Raw genomic sequence first — 15275 nt, 5'->3', positions numbered from 1 at the left:
AACTTCACCATTTTTTTCACGCCAGTCTTGATGAAGCATGCGCTTGATTAAGATGCACCAAATTCATTAAAAGGGGTGCGCTTCTTAATGAATTTGACACGTCTTTAAGTTGCCATGGCCACTGCAAGAAATGTACCCCAGTTAGGTACTTGAGTACATTTCTGTCATAATTTACACCACTTTTGTGGCATGAGTTATGATGAATTTGCCAGACGCACTTGGCCATGCACCCTCCTTAAAAAGGTCTTATTTCCTTGCCTGTTTTATCACAGGAGTGTTTTTGCCACATCACCAGTCCTGTGAGCTCATCACTGACTTAATTTATGATGAGCTCAGAGGGATTGGGAGATGCAGCAGAAACACTAAGAAAAATTAAGCAGGGAAATGTTTTAATTCAGAAAGCAGCAGCTGAGAGCCCTTCCTGTTTTGTCTGTATACTCACTTGTCATAAGTGACTTATGCTTTCTCCTTTGGCCAGGAGCTGTGGTATGTGCTAACCATGAACTGGAGTAGCTCTGCATGGTCGGACACAGCAAATAACAGTATACAGCAGGAGAGCATTTATAAGATTATCTGAGCATAGGAACCTTTTTTTTAACACAAGCAATTGGGGAACTTATTATTATTCCAAAATCTATTGAGTAAAAAAGTATGTTGTTCATGGAACAACCCCTGTAATAGCAAACAATATAGCAGAATTTGCAATTCCCGGTGAAATTCTTTGTAATAAAATCTATTATTGAAAAATGAAGATAATTTTGTGTCTATGTACAAACATTTTACATAGTTAAAGTGGACAAAACCCTCACCCCCCTGTGTCATACTGTTATGTCACAGGAATGTGCAATTCAAAGTGCAATGTGCAAAATAATGGTGAAGACACAGGGGCTAATCTGCTGCATTACTCCATGACCAGAGAATCTAAGCTGTTAGAAAGACAGTGAGGGCTGCCTCTATCAATCAATGTCCGCACATGGGTAGGTTACCGATGTGTTGCTTTGGCCTCTGGGAGGACCAACGTTGTCAAAAGACAAAGCCTGATAACTGCTTGTCAATTTTACACTGACAGGCACAATACACTGCTATACAGTGCCTGGCGCACGCAGTAAAAAATAAATAAAACCAATGCAGAATTGCGTTTTCTGACCAAAAAAAAGAAATAATAAAAAGTTATCAAAAAGTTAAATTTATCCTAAAAGTTCCCATATATGTCAATGCATAAATAAAAATATTTTGACTTAATGCCTATGAATTCAACAACACAAAAATGTATTTTAAAAATGTGCTTTATTGTGCAAAAGTAGCAATATATAAAAAACAATATTTTTCAGACTAAATATTTATGGCAACACAAAATTTGGATAAAAAGTCTTTGCAGCTTACAGTCCAAAGTCATAGGAGCGGCACTGCCAGACTCCTGACCACTCCCTTGATGATCGGCCAGAATGTTCATAAAGGGGGATTAAGAGGTAATGGCTATAATAAGTTAACCTCATTATTCTTCGGATTGTTTAGGTAGGGGCTACAGGTAAATGTGTGCTTGTAGAAACAGAACCGGCAAGCAGGGTGCTGTTAGAATTGTGGATGGGGAGAAGCACCAGGCAATGGTCCTGCTGCTGCAGCAATAAGCATATTTCTTTAAAGGGAATCTGTCAGCAGATTTTTGCTACCTCATCTAAAAGCAGCTTGATGTAGGGAAAGAGAAGCTGAATCCAACGATGTATCACTTAGTTTACTGTGTGCAGCCGTTCTGACATAATCAGAGTTTTACGATTTAACATTAAGCAGAGCTGAGAAAGCTAACCCCGCCCACACCAGACTCTATATATACAATGTCCATAGACAGTGAGGTTTCTATCACAGGAGGGGGAGTGTCGGACTAGCATGCATTATCCCTCCACCTTGCTACAAACAAAACCACAGAGTATTAGCCTTGCCATACTGGTAAATCCAACATATGCAAAATAATGGGAGCACGTCTACATTAATCAAGCAAAATACAATTTGAAATAATGTAACAATTTACACACGTCTACATCTATCAAGCAAAATACAAGTTGAGATTATGTAACATTTAAAACAATATTATTGAATATACTTGCCCCTATGTTTGACCTCTATCAAGTCTGGGGAGGAAATTCGACATGATAATGCTATTGTACATTGTACGTCAGTTCATATCATGGTTCTCAGATGACCAACTGATGGAGAAATGTAGGGCTTCCTATCTCCGTTTCCAGTGTCATCAGGACTAGTTTACAGGAGGGAGTAGGATAATTGTGAAGGTGCTGAACCAAAAGCAGCAGGTAATGTGTCACATGTGAATGCGTACATGTGTGTAGTTTAAGCGTTCTTCATCAGTTGTGTGTAACAAGCCTGAATAATAAAAATGTATGAACGCAGGTACAGTACACCTTATTCAGTAACATACCGTGCCCTGCTATACATTCTAGTGGCCTCACTGGAAAGGGGCACGACCTAGTGTGCAAAAAACGTCCACCAAAAAAGCGCCACAACTGTGGCGTAAAATCTTGGTACAAAGTAATTTATTAAACAGCATAAACCACTTAGAAAAAATCGGGTGCATTATAAGATTGTAAAGTCTTTTGCACCAGTTTTTTGGTGTCATTTAGAGCTGAGCAGATGGCTTTGCTCAGTACCGGTCCGTGATCCAGGTCAGTGCTCTCTGGCCATGGACACGAGCTGAGAAAATTTTCTGACCTTCTAGGATCTCAGGCTTGGCTTTTAATTTGCTGGGCGGGCATGTCGCCAGATGATAGGAAACCAGAAGGTCAGGAAATTTGCACAGCTCCTGTCCATGGCCAAAGAGAAATGAACTGGACCGTGAATCGAGGTTGCGCAAAGCCATGCTCTCATCTGTAGTGTTAATATGTTGTAAATTTTGTTGCAAGCTTTTTTCCAGCAAAAAAATGTTGACTTTGACACTTTTGAAGTAAGGACGGGAAGATAGGCTTGGTTAGCTTCGCTAATAGGTCTTACTAAGGCTTTAAAAGTTACAATTCTCACTCCAATAGGGTGAGCAGAGTAAAAACTGGAGAAACAGCTCTAGACAGAAGTGGTTAAATTTAAATATGCCGAACACTTTGATAAATATGGCATAAATAAAGGTAAGTCTCCAACTCTGTCCTCAAATAAAGGCATAAACATAGTAAGAGGATATTGTTAACTTTTATAACAGACAAGAACTGTTCTATCATGATCTTTTCACAGAGCAAGAACAGGGACCATACTGATGTGCTATTCGTTTTTCTTTATGCCAATTTCGCCATTTCCTTCGCTTGTCGATATTATGGATGTTGAATGAACAGGAGTCAGAAGTTGTTTGGTCTTCATATAGGTCCAATAAGGGTTCAGCATGAAAGTAAGTAAAATCAGGGAGAAGAAGAAGAAAGCTACATACAACACTGTGGTGGATTTCACCAGACGATCATAGTTGTTAAGAGATACCCACCACAAGTGATAGGTAAGGAACATGCGGCAATGGAACAAGTGAACCACAATCCACTGATCCACCTTCCAAATAAATGTTTGTAAGTAGCCAGCCTAGAAGAAAAAAATAAAATTATTAAAAATTATCCTGATAAGAGTTAAACAACATCCATATAGTTAGTGACTTCTCTCCTGAAACAATTTGTGACAACAAACCAGGAGTTTACTCATACAGTAAATACACAATTTTCAAAAAAATTGTTTTAATGCTTGTATTCATCTAAAGGCTATGTGCCCACGATGCAGAAATGCTCCGGATTTTTCCTGAGCGTTTCTGCATCTCCGTGGCAGAAAAAAACGCATGTGGATTGTACATGCGGATTGTACATGCGTTTTTCCTGCCAGGGACAAGCGGATGTGAAGCCTTCTTCACATGCATTTCCACAAGCGGGTTGACAAGCAACCGACATGGATTTATATACTGTGACCTTAAAGAATGGTAAAAAAAAAATAAATAAATCTATACTTACCTTCTGATGGCCCCCGGAGTCTTTATTCGCTAAGTCCTGGCTTGCCAGCAGCTCGTGGTACACTACACTGAAGGACCTGCCGTCACATGACTTTGACGTCAGCGCAGGTCCTTCAGTCCACCGCGATCTGCCGGAAAGCGAAGACAAGGAGACCGGGGGCCATCAGAAGGTAAATATAATATTTATTTTTTATTTTATTCTTTTTTTTACATGTTCTATGGTACCCGGGTCCGGAGGAGAGTCTCCTCGCCTCCAGACCTGGGTACCATCCGCACATTGAAACGCTTGAATTAAGCATGTACAGATGCAGTGATGCGGATTCCATGCATTCCAATGAAAGTCAATGGCGGCGAAAACGCAGCGCTTCCGCAAAATAATTGGTAGTGCTGCATTTTTTTCCGTAATGATAACCCGCAGCAGAAATTTCCACAGCATGTGCACAGCACATGCGGATTATCATTGGGGAACATGGCAGGCCTTCTACCTGCCATGGCCCCTGGTCTTCTTGTCTTCGCTTGCCGGCAGATCACGGTGGACTGAAGGACCTGCGCTGACGTCATTTAGTCATGTGACGGCAGGTCCTTCAGTGTAGTGCACCGCGAGCTGCCGGCAAGCCAGGGGGCCATTGGAAGGTAAGTATAGATTTATTTTTTTTATTTTTTACCATTCTTTAAGGTCACACTATATAAATCCATGCCGTTTGCATGGATTTGTATAGTGTGACCAAGTTGTCAAGCACTTTCTAAGTGATGCTAAAATCGCTTGGAAAGCGCTTGTCAACCCGCATGCGGAAGTGCATGTGAAGAACGCTTTACATCCGCATGTCCCTGGCAGGAAAAACGCATGTACAATCCGCATGCGTTTTTTCAGGCAGGGAGATGCAGAAACGCTCAGGAAAAAATCCTGAGCATTTCTGCATCGTGGGCACACAGCCTAAAACAACTTTGCAAGTAGTGAAATTTCCTTCCTATGCAGAATTATCGTACTTGTCTCTATGCTTACAATCAAATTCTATGTAGTCTGACCCTGCAATCACGTGTCACCTGCATATTCTCCTATCTGAATGGTATAATATATTCACACATTGCAGCCACAATGCATATATTTGCTGCTATAAAATCACATTTTTGGAAAATAGCAGCGAAACAATGTTGCAAAAATATTATGGCTCTAAAAAATACAAGGCCACAACGCAGCGAAACGGGTGAACAAAGTAAGATTTTACTTTTTTGATTGTACAACTTGAGCAAAGACAAAGCTACATTTTCAACTATGATCCTTAAAGGGTAAGTATACGGTACTTTCTAGTAACATAACAATATAAGCCGTTGTGTGTGTACATGACAAATAACACCATTTCTGGCCATTATATGACTTGTATTTTGCACCTTCACCAGTTTTCCCCTCTGAAAGCTCTATTGCTTTATTTGTAATTGTCTTTGAGCTGATATGATGTCTCCCAAAGTAAAGCACACATAGAGGGAGTCCGGCTCTTTATTCCTTTTTAAGCTCACATACAGAACCAGCAACACGGAGGAAAATTTACTGCAATCCTGAGTTGTTTATATGTGACTTCACCTCTGGGATGAGGTAAGACTTGTTAGAAAGCTCAGTATGATCTTTCTGAATCTCCCTCTGCTTGTTTTTCACTCTGCTCCTCAGTTCTCCTCCCTTTCATAGAATATAGTAGTAAGTGTTCCTAACACCTCACTGTGCTGGCAGTCCATCTAGTCTTGATGAAGACAGATTTGAGCTGTTTTGTCAAGAGTAGATGGTGAGTTCAGGGGAGGGAGAAGTGGAAGCAGTGGCTCATAAGTGGAGAAAGTAGATTTCTCTGAAAATATATATATATTTTTTTTATTTGGCTGTGCTATTGATTTATGCAAACTCTACTGAAAGTACAGTTCCCATTTTATACCAACAATGTATTCTTACCTTTATTAGAATCCATGAAGTACAAGTGAATGGAGTCGCCATCTCTAATAGTAATGCAGCTATTGGCAAATAATGTCCTGCTGTACTGCAAATCGCAGCACCAAAACATCCAATAAAAGCGCTAATGTGGTGGGCAGCATCCGAGATATTAAATATCCAGAACACAGAATTATATATGAAAAGAGCAACATTTTCATATAAAAAGAACCCAGTTGCTATCAAGATGATAAAAGCAGCCCACCCCTGCTGACCAGTGATTTTATCAGCAGCGAGAACTGGATCTATGAATAGTGCATTTAGACCAGCCACATAGCATAGGAGTCCAAATGATGCCCGTGTAGTTACAGTATTCCAAAGTATCTTGTCTTTGGCAGATAGTGATCTATAAGTGGCAAAAAGCACAATAGATGCAAGGTGACTAAATGCAAAAATGCCTACGTAAAATAAAAATCCTGCCGCTATCAGAGTCAGGCGGGTGTTCCATGATGAATAGTCCAAATCAAAGTCTAAACTGCTCAGGGCAGCCAAGAGATCACGATGAGCAGCCATCTTCCAGGAAGAACGAGTCGTGTATGTGCCTTCTACTTGTATACTGGCATCTTCTTATTATACATAGTCCGGATAGTACATGTCAGCATTACCTGCAGAATGCAAAAATATACATAAAGGAACTGACAAATTGTCATGTAATGTTCTCTACTACAAAATGTATGTTTTACTAAAGCTGTGACCACCTATATGTTTGGGCAGCAACTTGATAGATAACAAATAAGACCAACACTGTGAGAATGCCAGATAGCTGGTATTGTCATGGTTCAGAAGCACTGGTGTTGGATATTCATACATCAATTAGCAAGTATCAGCTTTCAGGAAAATAAACCAGAAAGCCAAACCCTAATGATGACACTGGGTAGGAAGCAGAGCTTCTTTCATCAGCGTCCATGAGGAGCGTCCTAGGAAACACCAATATTACCCCTAGTGTAGGGCTTGAGGGGGCAGTCAGATATTCCAAGAACACTAAGTGAAAAGTTGTACACTGCCCTTTCTGACCCTAAAAAAGTTAAAGTTTTATGCTCATATAAATGATCCTCTCACAAATAAGTCACATTGATTAGGCGTGTCAGGGACATGTTCTCCAATATGTCTCATCATACAAAGCTGCCCTATTTAAGGGAACCATATTGCAGCACCACATCTGCTTTCCCTTCCTAAGGCTATGTGCCCACGCTGCGGAAATGAAGCAGAAAATTTCTGCTTCATTTCTGCATGTCCTCTCCCGGATAAACGCATGCGGAATTCCGCACGCGTTTATCGTGCGATTTCCACATGCGGAATTGCCTTGCGTTTTTTATTCCACTGCAAATGCAATTCCGCTTGGGGAAATGCAAAATTAATGAACATGCTGCGGATTTTTCCCCGCAGCAAAAACGCTGCGGAAAAATCCGCAGCATGGGCATTGAACTTGCGTAATCACATTGGGGACCATGGGGGGGGGATAACACAGCGTTTCACAAGCGTTTACGCTGCGGAAATTCCGCAGCATATCCGCTTGAAAAACGCTACGTGGACACATACCCTAAGGCTATGTGCCCACGATGCAGAAATGCTCCGGATTTTTTCCTGAGCGTTTCTGCATCTCCCTGGCAGAAAAAACGCATGCGGATTGTACATGTGGATTGTACATGCGTTTTTCTCCCAGGGACAAGCGGATGTGAAGCGTTCTTCACATGCATTTCCGCATGAGGGTTGACAAGCGCTTTTAGCATCACTTGGAAAGTGCTTGACAACTTGATCACACTATATGAATTCATGCAACCGGCATCTAATATATATAATTGTCTTATCCCGTCTGTTTGTCTGTCCAGGAAATCCCACGTCGCTGATTGGTCAGGCCGCGGCCAATCAGCGACGCGGGATTTCAGAACAAGATGGCGGCCGTTAGCGGCTCACCCTCACACGCTCACCCTCAGACGCTCACGCTTGGACGCTCACGCTCGGACGCTCACCCTCTCACCCTCAGATTCTCACGCTCATATTTTCACGCTCACATTCTCACCCTCACACCCGCTCCCACGCTCACCCTCCCACGCTCACCCTCACACGCTCCCATGCTCACCCTCACACGCTCACCCTGTGCTAGCCGGTCATCTCCCTCACACGCTCACCCTGTGCTAGCCGGTCATCTCCCGGCTTCTCGCAACAGAAGTACCCTGACCGGCGGCCTTGCTCCCCCGTCCTCCAAAATTCATTAGGGGCCCCGGGGGAATACATTGGGGGGTTAATTTAAAGTAGTGCACAACCCATTTAAACACTGCTTCGCTGATTAGTCGCGCCCGGTCGGACGCATACATATTCTAGAATACCCGATGCGTTAGAATCGGGCCACCATCTAGTGCATTTATATAGTGTGACCAAGTTAATAGTTAAAAAGAATGGTACAAAATAAAAAATTAACATTATACTCACCTTCTGATGGCCCCCGGTCTTCTCCGGTGCGTCGGGTGTGTTGGGCGGCTCAGAGTGGTCTAAAAGGACCTTCTATGTCGTCATTTAGTCATGTGACAGGTCCCTTGACTGCAGACATCAGCGGTTGCGTGACCTGTCACATGACTAAATGACGTCATGGAAGGTCCTTTTAGACCATTGCGAGCCAACGGGGAGCCAGGACGCATCGCTAAGGAGACCGGGGGCCATCGGAAGGTGAGTATAATGTTTATTATTTATTTTAAATTATTTTTTTTTACAGGTACTATGGTACCCAGGTCTGGAGGAGAGTCTCCTCTTCTCCAGACCCAGGTACCATCCGCACATTGAATCGCAGAATATCCGCATGTGCACATGCAGAGATGCAGATATTATGCGATTCAATGCAAGTCAATGGCGGCGAAAACACAGCGATTACGCAAAATTAATGGTAGTGCTGCAAATTTTTCCGCATTGATAATCCACAGCAGAAATTTCCGCAGCATGTGCACAGCACATGCGGATTATCATTGGGGAACATTGCAGACCTTCTACCAAGTGTTTTTTAAGTGTTTCCCCGGCGGAATTGCCGCTGCGGAAAAGCTTAAAAAAACGCATCGTGGGCACACAGACTTATCGTTCAAATAGTACAAAAAAATACAGTAGCATTTAGATAATAGCGCATCTCATAGAAATAAATCTCTATAGGGTAAGGGTGGGTGATCAACCTCCTAGTTGAGGAAAGCAGAGTTGCTTGTTTCTTTGGAGCAGCCCACGTCACTCCCAATTCAGCAGGAAATAGACAATAGATGGAGAAATAAAATAGCAAAAAAGGCACAAAAAATGAGTCTGTGAATGCTCTTTATTTTAGTTCCCTCAAGTCCAGTAATTACACGGCAAGGTGAAATACAGCAATGATTTGGGTGATGGACCCTTTGTCAGGCTTAGTATAAGATAAGTGAAAGGTATCCCTCATCAATGGTGTAAATGATGTATTCAAATATATCCTTAAAGACATACCATAATAAGAAAGAGCTGCTGGGTTGGCCTATGGTATCACACCGTATCCTTCTGCTGACACAGTCCATTGTACCAGTGGTTCTGCTCTTTTTGCTACTTCCCCATACTTCTTTTCTGGATTTCTAGACAACCCAGTATTTCTTGTATTTATCATTAAGGGTACATTTTAATACATAATTTCCAATACCAATAAGCAATATCTTTCACTTATCTTATACTAAGCCTGATGAAGGGTCCATCACCCAAAACGTTGCTCTACTTCACCTTGCAGTATAATTATTGGACATTAAGCAAATAAAATAGAGAACACTTACTATATAGTGACTATTACGGATAGAAATGAGTCTCCTGTGTTCATAATTGAGAGCTACTCTTGATCCTCTCATCTAGTAAATGAAGGAAAGCAATGTATGTATGCAAGATACAGTGATGGAATAAAGTGGAGGAAGTCCCTATAATATGTTGCTGTTAAATGGGGATTATATTATAGGGGCAATCTGGGCTACTGCCGGGGGCCCATGGCTCCTTGGGGGAAGCATGGCCAGATTGCCCTAATTATTCTCTTTTTTGGCACAATTGAGAGCATGCTTTGCCAGGCAGGAAGCCCTTCTGCAATTCTGCTGTCGGCAATAACAAATTGCAGAGTAGCTGCAGGAAGCCATTCCTTTCTTCCTCCTCAGTGCTTTCTCTATAACTCAAGTTGCACTGTGACGTCATCACACCCGCTGTGTCATTTAGAAGTTACCCAGCCAGAAGAATATTGAAGCGGCCCCACAGGGGATCGTCAGGAGAGGTAAGTAATTCTTTTTTAATCACAGCTTGGACAAGCAGACATGGAATTGCAATGAGTTGGGGTGGGAGAGAGAACATCACTTATGGTGGTGGCACTTGTCTCTGCTCACTCGTTCTCTCCTTACAATGTGCACTTATCGAGCGCTCTATTTGCAGCAAGAGAGCACGTTGTCACTATGCACTGAAAAGAATAGTGCACAGTGCCAAGAGCCTACTGAGCATATGTCAGAATTGACAACTGAGACAGGGACTAGCCCAGCCCCCAGAAACAGACATCACTAATGATGCTTCATTTCAGGGTGAGGGCCCAGGCTGCAGCAGTGACCACAGCCTCTGCCCCGGATGATGACTCGTTCAGTATCCTAACATCCCAACATGCACTATGGATTCTCCAATGAACCATCATCACACGGGAAGTAGTAAAAAAATGCAGTTAGATCACTTAGTGAGGGGCTTTTTAATTAAAGTATTTTAGAAAAATAATTAGATTATGACGATAGATAGACATTTAGGATTTAAATACATTCTAGTTTTGGACCATCCCTTTAATACCTACTGTGAAGACCCGGGGTCTTCCGTGGGCGTAACGCTACTCAGAAAACACAGGGTGAGGGTAAAACAGCATGGCAAGACTTTATTGAACCACAAAGCGGACAATAAACACACAGAACAGTCCCAGCGAATACCCAAGATGGTACAACATTACACAGTCTCACCCTTCCTTCTCCACCCGCCTGGGATAGAACAGCTGCGACTTTGGAGACTTCCAGGGCTGACTACCTCAACTAGTTGCCCCCCGCTTCTGGTGGGCCCCCACAGAGAGGAGGTAGCGGCAAGTTTAGGAAGCTAGCAGTCCATCGCGGTACAAGACCAGGAGACTCGAGGGTCTCCTCTCCGAGAGTTTCCATCGGACCAGGCGACCAGTGGGTCCCTCCTGGCACCTCCAAATGTCTCTATGGGTTCTAGGCGACCGGTGGGTCCCTCCTAGCAACCCCCAAACAACATATCCATGGGGCCAGATGACTTCTTCGTCCTCTCCTTGACTCCCCAAAATGTATCCATGTCTTTCTGATGGTTAATGGAGCAGATCTGAATCTTTCCAGTCAGGACCGGTACCCTTAGGCTAGAATAATATAGAATTCAAATCTGTGTCTCTTTCGTAATGCCATGCAATCCATCTGCTGTCCTGGAGGATGTCTCTCATTCTCCTTCCAAAGTCTGTCCGAATCTCTGTCACAAGACTCCCTCTGTCTCCAGCACTACAGACATCCCTGTTTATATTTACATCTGTGTGAGGTCATCAGTCAGGTAAGAGGTAAAGGTGCATGGCTCACCAGGTCTCATTGTTTCAGCTAATCTATTTACTTAGTTTGTATCACAGGGGCTCTTGTAAATACACATGTCTGGCATAATTAAGATTTTACTCTTTATCGTCACACCTACTAAAGGCTAACTGAAAAGATGGTAACCAACAGTAAGGCTGTGTGCCCACAATGCGTTTTTTAAGCATTTCCGCAGTGGCAAAACCGCTGCAGAAACGCTTAAAAAACGCATGGTAGAAGGCCTGCCATGTTCCCCAATGATAATCCGCATGTGCTGTGTACATGCTGCGGAAATTTCCGCTGCGAAAACGCAGCAGTACCAATTATTTTGCTGAAGTGCTGCGTTTTCGCCGCCATTGACTTGCATTAGAACGCACCAATTCCGCAAGACTGCATCTGTACTTGCGCAATTGGCGCGTTCTAATGTGCGGATGGTACCCGGGTGTGGAGACAGTTGACTCTCTTCCGGACCCAGGTACCATTAAAATCTGTAAAAAAAAGAATAAAATAAAAAATAAAGATTATATTCACCTTCCGACGGCCCCCGGACTCCTTCCCTGTGCTTGCCGACAGATCGCGGGCAGATCTGTAGGACCTGCGCTGACGTCAGTCATGTGACGGCAGGTCCTTCAGTACAGCGTACCGCCGGCAGCCAGCACAGGAGCGCAGCAAGTCTCGGGGGCCATCGGAGGGTAAGTATACATTTATTTTTTGACATTCTCTCGGGTCACACTGTATAAATCCATGCAGTTTGCATGGATTTATACAGTGTGACCAAGTTGACAAGCACTTTCCAAGTGATGCTAAAATGGCTTGGAAAGAGCTTGACAACCCGCATGCGGAAATGCAAGTGAAGAACGCTCCACATCCGCATGTCCCTGGCAGGAAAACGCATGTACAATCCGCATGTACAATCCGCATGCGTTTTTTCTGCCAGGGAGATGCAGAAACGCTCAGGAAAAATCCTGAGCATTTCTGCATCGTGGGCACATAGCCTAAGCGTTCTAGATTAGTCAGGTATACTGGCTAACATGGTACAAAGATGTATTTTTCCTATGCCAGAAATAAAGCCATACAAGTAATAAGGCAGGCTAACTATGAATGAATATTTACATATTTAAAGGTTCCTTTATAATTAGCAGAGTCACCTGAAGCCTGAAAATGAAGTCAGTTCCCAACCAGGCCCCGTCATCCACGGTCAGGCACAGTGCTGGAGGTTAGGGATGGCTGGGCTTCCTGTAGTCACAGAGAAGAACTTTCACTTTCTATTTCTCCATTTTTTTCTACCAGTAAATGTCTTCACACAAAAAAATAAAAAAAGTGAGAGCAATATACAGGTAATTGTCCTGTGTGTAGGCACTAGGTTACACATATATGCCTCTATATGTACATGTATGTGTACGCAGAGTATATGTGTGTGTATCTGTATGTAGTATGTGTATATATATATGTAGTGTTTGTGATCTACCAGACAGCAGGGGCACCTATGACAGTGACATCCGCCCCCTTCCATAGTAACCGTACACATTGCCTTCCTGCTGCCACACTGTACATTGCAGGAGCCATTACTGGAGTGCTGCAGAGCTGCCAGCATTTATCACATTGCTCACTGCCAGCCAGGGCACACATGGCAAGGATGACACTTATATTGATGAAGACATTGTATAACTTGACACTACAGACAGATCCGCACTTACCAGGCAGCCGCTGATGACCCGATCGCGCAGATCACTCCGCGCTACTGAGGCTCACACCGCGCTACTGAGGCTCACACCGCGCTACTGAGGCTCACACCGCGCTACTGAGGCTCACACCGCGCTACTGAGTCACATCCGAGCATCACAGCGATGGTCAGTGCTCAGCGTCACGTGATCACAGCGAGTCCTAACTTTTCAGGAAAGAGGGGGGAGAGGGGGTGGGCGCGGTGCTGGGGCTTCTGCGGAAATGACAGCGCTGCCTCCCGTCTGCAGTCAGTGCTCAGCGCGGTGTGGCGGACACACTGTGTGCTGGAGACAGTAACCGAGGAAACGGGAGGAAACTGCGCTACTGTCCGCTCCGGCCCCGTGCTGGTTATCTAAGCAGGAGAACACATAGACTTGGCTTTGTGGCTGCCGCCTCCTTGGTGTCTGCTAGCTTCCTACACTCCTCTGTCTGGCAGGAGCTGGTTTTCTTTTCTTTTTCTTATGGAAGTCTATGACTGACGATGACGAATGTTACTGTAAGGCCACGTTCACACGTTCATTATTAGGTCAGTATTTTACCTCAGTATTTGTAAACTAAACCCAGGTTGGGTGATATATACAGAAGTGGTGACTGTTTCTATTATACTTTTCCTCTGATGCCTGGTTTTGGCTTACAGATAATAACTCACCAAATACTCAATGTGTGCACATGGCCTTAATGTCCATCACAGCCAGTTAATATAATCGACATAAGCTTTTCCCGTTGCCGACATTACACCGAGGTGATAAAACATGGTGTGGACATAGAGGTGTGCTGTGCTTCCTATACAGAGGACGAGGGTAACAGCACAATGTAAACCACAGTGCGGCATTCAGTGATGTCATGGAACAAGAGCGACGACACCAGGGAGATCACACAATATCTCACCGCTGCCGTCACTCTGTCAGCATTGGTCAGGGATTCGCTTGGACACGATCCCGATTACTCACTACGTAGCTTTCGGCAAGCGCCCACTGAGCGTATGGCGTACACACCTCCGGATCCCAATGCATGGAATATGTGTATACACCCAGTATGGTCACTGCCAGCTTCACGATAACCCACTTATTATTATTCACTGCCACTGGTCGGACGCTTCTGTTCTGGCATCGTATATGGCTTGGGGAGAGGGAACGATTACAGAACAAAAGAAACAGGACTTTTATATTTAATCCAAAAGGGAGGTTGTGTTTAGGAACAAAAGGTTTTACGAAAGGAGATAATACAATACATATGCAGTTACACAAAATAATAAGGATTAAAGGAGAACTTACTATAAAATCACAGAGACGATTCAGTATAGCTTGAGGGGGGGCGCCCCACTTTGATTTGACCGTTATTGAACGTGATCCTTTGCTTATAGAATTTATACCCCCCAGCAATGAATACTGACCGATCCTCAGTGGGATCTTTTATGCCGAAGGGGGAGACCTGCCCACACACCCCCTGGGATGACATCATGTAGGCTGGACTCCAGCCTTCACATTTTTCTTAAAATAACTGGCTTCTGCGATAACTTATCGAAGGTTGATTGCAGAAGCCCGAAAGTGATACCATATTGTTCATTATGAATTTACCTTTCTCCAGAGACAACACATGACCTGGCTGCTGTCCATTACTTTTGCGTCACAGCTCACCGGAGGGGCTTACAGCTACTGGAAAATAAACATATTGTTCCTTAGCTTACCCTGCCACTAAAAATATGGATCCCATCATTATTGGATGTATGGAACTTCAGATATTGCCGGCCCAGCTAAAGATTTCTGTTGAATTCCTTTTGAATATCTGGGAATTAATTCTTCCTTAGCTAGATGTAAATTTATCACAGGTCTTTGTTAATTGGGTTTGCCACCTCTCGCTGTACTGGCATCTGCCTACAAGCCACTTTGCCAGCACATGCTAATTAGCACAGAGACAGATGCTAGATAAGGGAAGAGGAAAGAACGGCTTGGGGAGAGCGACATTTTCTTAATATTTCCTTAATATTTCTATGACAAGTGACATGAAGGAGGTTTACCTTTGGTGCAAGCGGAAAACAGCA

General features: G+C 43.6%; 1 protein-coding gene across 2 annotated transcripts; it reads right to left on the bottom strand.

Annotated features, from left to right (window-relative positions):
- Nucleotides 1-1270: 1270 nt before the first annotated feature.
- Nucleotides 1271-13507, bottom strand: LOC141259421 (protein CLN8-like). 2 transcript variants are annotated; one of them, XM_073675375.1, is made up of 4 exons: nt 13210-13507; nt 12661-12748; nt 5916-6556; nt 1271-3564 (listed from the first exon to the last, which is right to left on the bottom strand). In XM_073675375.1, exons 3-4 carry the CDS (start codon nt 6462-6464, stop codon nt 3259-3261), a joined length of 855 nt encoding a protein of 284 aa, XP_073531476.1. In that variant the 5' UTR covers nt 6465-6556; nt 12661-12748; nt 13210-13507; the 3' UTR covers nt 1271-3258. The 2 variants fall into 2 exon arrangements, with proteins under 2 accessions (XP_073531476.1, XP_073531478.1); XM_073675377.1 differs by lacking the exon at nt 12661-12748.
- Nucleotides 13508-15275: the final 1768 nt, after the last annotated feature.

The sequence above is a fragment of the Phyllobates terribilis genome, unplaced genomic scaffold, assembly GCF_046119375.1.
Source record: "Phyllobates terribilis strain yellow unplaced genomic scaffold, ASM4611937v1 Scaffold_3__8_contigs__length_932513732, whole genome shotgun sequence".
Lineage (NCBI taxonomy): Eukaryota > Metazoa > Chordata > Amphibia > Anura > Dendrobatidae > Phyllobates > Phyllobates terribilis.
The sequence above is the reverse complement of the archived record's forward strand: the minus strand, read 5'-3'. Positions and strand labels throughout refer to the sequence as shown.

Bases quoted from the DNA above. Each gene is read 5' to 3' on its own strand.
- LOC141259421 (XM_073675375.1), bottom strand. From the start codon at position 6,464: ATGGCTGCTCATCGTGATCTCTTGGCTGCCCTGAGCAGTTTAGACTTT. The intron at 3,565-5,915 runs GTAAGAATACAT...TTTTTCTTCTAG, and splicing joins CTTCATGGATTCTAATAAAG to GCTGGCTACTTACAAACATT.